Consider the following 7616-nt stretch of genomic DNA (forward strand, 5'->3'; position numbering starts at 1 on the left):
TGCAAGCGGCTGGTTCGTGGGGGCAGCATGCCCGTTACCCCAGAGTTCACGGGGCAGGGAAGGGGCTGAAGGATCAGGCTGCTGCTAAGCACGGGGCCATAAGAAGCATTTTCTAATTCCACTTCCAGACTGGTTGTGGAGGATGGGAGCAGTGAGACAGGGATGTGACGAGGAACAGCTCGCTCCTGCTCTGACCCCTTGGGATGGGGAAGAGCCTCAACTCCTGCATCCCGGCTTGCTTCACACTCCCTCTGGATTATGGGTTTTGCGGGGATGACTGGACCAGCCTGAGCATCTTCCTTCAGACATTGAGTCTCGGGGCTGGAACGGGGCGTTATTTCCCCCAGAGGAGCCGAGCAGCACCTCCTCACCCTGAGCATACCCAGCTGCAAGCAGGGAGAAAATGCTCCCATTAAAACACCCCCCCCGGCCCCAGCTTGCCCCTGGCTCCAGCACCCCTCCTAGGTGGGCAAATCCCTGCAGAGGTGGTGTGAGCGTCACTGGGGGGTGGGCTGGCAGGCTGGGGGGCTGCCAGGCTCAGGGACGGGACCCCTGCGGAGAACGGGGAAAGCCAGGGACGGGGCATGCAGGGGTGGGCACAGGGGGCTCTGCAGCACCGGCAACACGCGGGACTCCAGGTGAGAGACAACTCGGAAGGGAGCGCTGGGTGGGTTAATCCCTGTAGCATCCTGACTGGCGGTGGATCTCCCTCCCACAGATTCAGGTGAGTGGTGTCCTCATTGTCACCTGCCACCGAGTGCCACCACCCATCAGGGACAGTGGCTGTCCCCCGTTTCCCTGCTGGGTGGCTCTCGGCCACGTTTCTCATCCCAGGACTTTCTTTTCCACCCACCATCCCACCGCAGTCCCCAAGTGGCAGACAAATCCAGGAGGTGGCAGGGGACATGGAGGTGGCAGGGGGGTGACTCCAAGCACACCAACCCCAGGGAAACCAGGGGGGTGCAACATGCCAGAAGTGGTTTGGCATTGCCGCTCCCTGTGAGCTGTGCCAGAGGGATGAGCTTCCAGCTGGCTCCCACGCGGAGATGTGCCAGTCGGCAGGTTGAGGGCTCGGGGTGACGAGCCCTTGGCTGGTCCTTGTGGCCACAGGGCACAAACATCAGCTAAACCCTGCACCTGGACAGAGGGGCTGAGGGCCAGCGGCGTTGGGCTCCCTGGCATCGACCCTTCCAAGTGGCAACTCCAGTTCTCAGCCACCTCCACAGCCCCCCGCCCGCTGGCATCACCCCCAGCCCCCCCGCCTGCCCAAGCCCCCACGTTGCCCCCCAGCTGCTGCCCAACGCGAGGCTCAGCAACAGGGACACGTTTCAGCCCAGCCCTTCCCCACCTCACACTGAAGCTACCGGCCGTCCTGCCCCACAGCATCATCCCCTGTGATGGTGCCCTGGGCTTAACCCACTCTTGGGGCTCTTCTGATCCCTCTCAGTGGGCTGGGGGGGGTGTCTTCAGGAAGGACATTTGCCGTCACTCTGGCAGCGCCAAGAGCCCAAAGGAAACCCTGGAGCAAACCCTCCATCCACCTCCACGCAACAGTTACTGTCCCTGCACAAAACAGGGAAACTGAGGCATGAACTGAGGTGCCTCAGCCTCGTAGCATCAGCTCACTGCCCCTCTGGGTACCGGTGGTGGTGCTAGTGGTGCTGGTGCTGGTGCATACCCAGCCTTGCTCAGCAGAGGAGGCAGGAGGAGCCTGGCTGCCCCCAGGGCTCAGCTGGGGCCATTTAACCCACAGACTGGTTTCACCTGGAGCCTGATGGGTCTCAGGGCAGGTCCCTGACTGTCTGCTGGGAATCCTGGGCGGCCGCTCTTATAAACCAGCAGCCTGCTTGCTCTAGGGGTTTTTTCTTTCTCACTTCTCACTTTGTTTCTTAGGAGCCTTAGTTTGGAGGTGGTGAGGGTCTGTTGTCTGCAGGTCTTGAGGATGTAGTGTCAGGACTTTCTACCCTTCCCAGCACTGCCAAGCAGGTAAGGACACAGCAAACTGCCATCCCTGGGGGCTGCAGCCCAGAGCAGGGCTCTGCCCTGGGGCTGGTTGTGGTCAGGAAGCATCCCAGCACTGTCCTTCTCATCTGTGATGTCCTAGATGAAGGATGACCTCGTCATGTAGCTCTGGAGTGGCCTTAGGGCTCAGTTCCCAGCTCAGCTGCAGCACCCCAGTGCCAGTACAAAGAAATTCCTTCCCGGCGCTGCATCTCCTTTTGCCACAGAGCCACTCGCTCTCCCTGCTCAGCCAGGAGGATATCCTTGAGAGCTTCAACAGGTACGTGGCTGCTGAGCTGTCTGTGCACGTGGGCTCAGACCTGCTCTTGCCTTCTGTTTGTCTCCAGGACAATGTGTACTTTGTCTGGGGTGGGTTTAGGTTTGTGTTCTAGCACCAGGTGGCTTGCAGGGTGCAGGCTGACATCGCTCCCCTGCAGCCAGAGCAAAGCCGGTGGGTGGCCCTGGGTCTTCCTGGTGTCTCTGCTCTCTGAACCTTTGCAGCTGAGACCAAGCAGGGCTGCATGTACCAAAGGCCACCAGCTCACACCTGTGTCCCTGCTGCCCTGCCAGGAGCTTCTGCAATGTGAACGATGCTCTGGGAGCTGATCTGTTGGACTGCAACCTCTCCATCCCTGACCCACAGCTGGTCCGCAGGATTGTGTCCCAGGTGGAGTTCTACCTCTCAGATGAGAACCTGGCTAAGGATGCCTTCCTCCTGAAACATGTCCAGAAGAACAAGATGGGCTTTGTCAGCATCAAACTGCTGACGTCCTTCAAGAAGGTAGGCGGCCCATGGTGCCAGCCAGCTGGGGTGGGAGGTGGTCTTCGTGTAGGGGGTGTCTGGGTGTGCTCTGGCTGTCCCTGGGGGGGTGTATGGGGAGGTGGTGCTTGGGTTGTCTGTGTCCTGGCAAAGTGCTGGTGGTGCAGAGCTGGGCTCTGCTCTCTGCCTTTGATGTGCTGCAGCAGCTCTCAAACGAAGGGAGTGTGGCTGGGGAAGTGGCGAACGGTCCTCAGACCACCTCCAGGGCTAGATTCACCTCTTCTGCCCATAGTTCCCCCCGGCTGCTTGGGAAGAGATCATCCCTTAACTAAAAAAGCTGCAGGGAAGCGCTGGTGGTGTGACATATGGGGAAGCCATAGCTTGTTGCCGCAGTCCAGGGACCTTCTGCAGACTGACCACGAAGATGCTCCCATGAAAGGGAGATGTTGCCTTTCCATTGCTTCAGGCTGATGGGATTGCAGCCTGGGTGGATGATGGGTTTAGGGTGGTCCCTGCCTGGGCAGACTCATGGGAATGCAGCGGCCCCCTCTCTCCCACAGGTGAAATACCTGACACGTGACTGGCGGCTCACGCTCTATGCCCTGCAGTTCTCCGAGCTGCTGGAGGTGAACAAGGAGGGCACCAAAGTGAGGCGACGGGTCCCCATCCCAGAGTCCCTGCTGAGCATCCCCCCCAGCAAGCTGCTGCTGGCCTGGGAGCTGCTGCCCCAGGAGCAGGATGTGCTGCCGCTGCTGCAGAAGAATTTCCTGGAGACCATCACAAGGTTGTTCAGCCCCTTCGGCGCTATTGCCTCCATCCGCATCCTGCGCCCGGGCCGCAAGCTGCCCTCGGATGTACGAAAATACACGTCACGCTTCCCCGAGCTGCTGAGCAAGTGCTGCGCGCTGGTGGAGTACGAGAGCCTGGAAAGCGCCTGCAGGGCCTTCGAGGACCTGGGCCACCAAAGCCAACTGGGCAGTGAGAGCATCAAAGTGGTCCGGCTCTGCGGGAAGGGCTCCAAGAAGAAAGCTGGAGCTGAGAGGGAGGTGGCGAAGGAGCTGGGGGACCAGCTGGGCTGGAAGGCACAGGTGGCATCCACACCGGTACCCTACAGCATTGGGGACTCCCTGCTCTGCAGCTCCCTGGAGCCAGACGGTGCCCTAGTGTCACGGTCCCCCCTCCTGAGCAAGGACCCCCCGGCACCCGACTGGCCCAGTGGTGACTTCAAGCCCAGCACCTTCAGCAGCGCCTTCGCCGGGTCGCTGCTCACCAGCAAAGTCTTCCCTCCGCTGGGCACAGGCTGGAGCACCAGCAGCTGCTGCAGCCTCTGCTCCAGCCCCGAGAGCCGCAGCAGCTGGGGGAGTGGGCTGGGCGCCGGTGCCCCCTGGCACAGCCCCGCTCTGGATGCCAGCCCTTTACCCAGCCGTGCCCTGGCAGCCAAGCGGGTGACAGAGCCCCTCAGCCTGCAGGATGGGGTCCTTCGCCTGCCCCACGGCCCCGATGGCACCAAGGGCTTCTGCAGCAGCTTTGGGAGAGGGGAGCTCGTCCTCCGACACTGAGGATCCTTTCCGTTTGGGTTCTGGGTTTGTCTCTTTTTTTTTTTTTTTTTTTTTTTTTTTTTTTTTTTTTTTTTTTTTTTTTTTTTTTCTCCTCTCGAGCAGCAGAACTCTCTGTGGCCCCCGAGAGCTGCGGGCGGTGGCGGTGCAGCTGCTGCAGGGGACAGGAGTTTAGGGCAAGGATGATGCCTGGGGAGGGTCAGTGTGCGAGGCGAGATGCTGAGCAGCACCGGGAGCTGTGCCATGCTGAGGCCACTGTGCCCACCCGGGGTCCGGAGCAGCTCGCACCACCCCAGTGCCATCACTGGGGCTGCTCTAAGGAAGGGGCTCAGCCCCCCGACCCCCGGCGCTGGGGTGCTGCCCCGAGGGGACCTCAGCTCGCACCCGCTGCCGGACCCGGCGAGGTGATGCCGCTTCCCGAAGGCTGCATTGGCCCCAGGCTGTGGAGCTCGGGTGCGAAACGGGCAATAAAGGGACCAAGTTTCCAGGCACTTTCTGGCTGGTGTGGGTTTTTTGGTTTTTTTTCCTGTTTCCCCCTAGGGCGGCTGTTGCGGCCACTGAAGGCGCAGGCAGGCGAGGGGAGAGGGTCCTGCCCTGCGGGTGGCTCCTCCATCACCGCTGCTGGGGTGACACCGGGCTGTGCAGCTGAGCGTGGACGTGAGCAAGGGCAGGATTGTCCTGAGGCTTGGAAGGGCTTTGCACCGAGCCCTGTCCCTGCTGCAGGGGACGCTGGTTGTGTTCAAGGCTAAGGGGTGGCAGCCCTTGTTGTGGTGTGTGTCCAGTCCCCCCCTCAGCCCCCAGGTCTGTCCTTGTCCTGGGGGCTCTGTGCCACTTTCTGCGGGGCGCCGTCTCCATGGGTCCTGCAGGGACCTGTCTGTCGTAGCTCTCCCCAGAGGGCTGCTTCCCCTGGGGAGGGGGACAGGGGAGTGGTCTTCTGGCAGGGGCTTGGTCCTGGTGGGGTGTGGGGTTGGTCTCGATGCCCTTTGGGGCTCCCTGGTTCTGACCTGGGGCTTCTGCACCTCTTGGGTGCCATTTCCCCGTGTTCCCTCCCACACAGGCACGGAGCGGGATGGAGAAACAACATTTAATGGAAAACAATAAGACTTGCCAAAACATCAAACTTGCTAAATCCCCCCCAGTACAGAGCACCCTTTGCTCCCAGTCCCCCCAGTACAGAACATTCCTCCCCTGATTTCCCCCCTCCCCATCCCTCACGTGGATTTAATTCCCCCCAGGGACTGGTTCTGCCCTTGCTGGGGGGCAGGAGCCAGGTGTTCTGCCTCTTGCCCTGCTGCTATGGCGCTGCAGGTGGGGACGGTGACAGGTCCCAGTCCATGTCCCCCCACAGCTCCTGGGGCTCCATCTCAATGGTGTTGAACACCTCCAGGCTCGCCAGGGTGTCCGTCATCTCGGAGACGCTGTAATCGCCATCGAACAGGTCTTCAGGCAGGGCGAGGGAGCTCAAGTCACAGCAGGGCACAGCTGGGCTGGTGTCCCCAGGGGTGGGGACGCTGCTGGGACCCTCCTGGATGTGCCCTGCCGTGTCCAAGGATAAACCAAAGAGCCTCAGGGCCTCCTGAAGAAGCACCTCTTCGGACACATCATGGCTGTCTTCTAGGTCCCCAACCACTTGGTTGTGGGGGGCAGCAGAGGGGCTGGGGGCGACATGGCTGCCTGGGGGTGCCCCCGCAGGGGTGGCCGTGCTGCAGATGGTCTCTTTGGGCTGGCCCTGGATGAGCTGGGAGCCAGCGATGGATGTTGGCAGCACCAGGGGTGCCGGGGTCACGGCTCCCCCCTTCTGTGCGTCAGGCACAAGGTGTGGCAGTTGGCCCCGGGGGGTCCCGGAGCCCCCCCGGGCACCCCCCAGCAGAGAGGTGCTGCTGTAGTTGGCTATGGCGGTGACTGGTGGAGGCAGGATGCTGCTGGTCCACTGAAGATGGAAGAAGCGGGGATCAAAGTAGCATCCGCACGGAGCCCTCTGCAGCCCTGCGTGGGTGAGCGGGAGCCGTGCTGAGCTGGGGGGACCCTCCAGGGCCACCCCCCCACCCAGCCGGCCCCCATCGCTGACATCCCCCAGCCCTGCACCGGGTGCGTGGGGAGCTCCCCGTGGGGTGAGCAGCTGTGCCGGGGGGACAGGGTCGCAAATTGCGGGTGGGGCGTGAGCCTCGGGGAATTCTCTGGAAATGAGATTTCCTGGGCACACAGCAGCAGGCGAGGGCAGACACACTGGTGCAGGCTGCTGAACCCCCGCCCCGTGCGGAAACTGCCAGGGAAGGGGGGGGGGGGCGGGGTGCCGAGGGGACAGGGGTGCCAGAGGGGACAGGAGTCTCCGTACCTGCTGGGGGCTCCAGGGGGACCTCGGGTGCCCAGGCTGCAGGGGGGGGCTGCTCCTGCTTGGACGGCTGGGACGGGCTGGCGGAGCCTGGAAGAGAGACAGGAGCGGTGGCCGGGGGTCGCCTCCACCGGTGCCCCCGGGAGCGTCCCCGGGCTGGGGGGCTGGGTCGGTTCCTACCTTGGGGGCAGAAGGATTTGGGGAGCTCAAAGTTGGGAAGCAGCTGGAGCATCGGGGGGCCCCAGGGGCTGCACCCCGAGAGCTGCAGAGGTGGGAGCTGCAGCGGGGGCCGCACCATGGTCCCTCCGGCCTCGGCTGCCAAGGACTCTCGGCCGTAACCAGGGTGCGATGTTGGGGCGCCCCGTGCTCCAACGGCCGCGGCGGCCCCGCCCCCCGGCAGGGAAGGGGTTAAGGGGCTGCAGGCAGCTCTCGGTGTGGGGGCAGGTGCCTTCGGCTGGAAGCCTCGGTCCCTTCCCCGAGCTGGGACACCCTGGGGATCAGCGGGACGGGGAAGGAGCCCCAGCGGGGGCGCTGGGCCGGCGGGGGGGGCTGTGCGGGGGGCCGTGGGGCGGCAGGTGTTGCACCGGGGGGCGGCGGAGGTTTGAGCTCCAGCCCTCGCAGTGGCTGGGAGCCTCGGGGGGAGGAGGAGGCCGGTGGGGAGCGAGGCGGTTGTGTGTGTCCCGGTGGCAATTCGCAGAAATCCCTGGATGGGGTCGGGAGCCCTTGTCCTGACGGCAGTTTCCACCTGCCGGACACCAGCTGGGAAGAGCCTGTGGCTGTACCGAGCTGGGAAATTCCTAAAACCGGTGGGAGATGGGACCTTCTTGTGGCAAGGACTCAGGGCGCCAACCACAAAAGGTGCCCGCCTGGTCCTGCTCGTTGGCAACGACTCGTGGCAGGACTCGTGGGATGGGGGATGGTCCCGGCCATGGTGACCGCACGCTGGTTGTGTGTGAGGGGCTCAGTG

At 63.2% G+C, this 7616-nt stretch overlaps 1 protein-coding gene across 1 annotated transcript; it reads left to right on the plus strand.

The window, feature by feature from the left end:
• The first annotated feature begins 114 nt into the window (after positions 1-114).
• On the plus strand, positions 115-5448 carry LOC308063756 (la-related protein 6-like). The gene is made up of 3 exons (XM_080387120.1): positions 115-2370; positions 2517-2782; positions 3322-5448. Exons 1-3 carry the CDS (start codon positions 2112-2114, stop codon positions 4318-4320), a joined length of 1524 nt encoding a protein of 507 aa, XP_080243246.1. The 5' UTR covers positions 115-2111; the 3' UTR covers positions 4321-5448.
• Positions 5449-7616: the final 2168 nt, after the last annotated feature.

Source organism: Falco punctatus (genome assembly GCF_963210335.1).
Source record: "Falco punctatus genome assembly, chromosome: 4".
NCBI classification, from domain to species: domain Eukaryota; kingdom Metazoa; phylum Chordata; class Aves; order Falconiformes; family Falconidae; genus Falco; species Falco punctatus.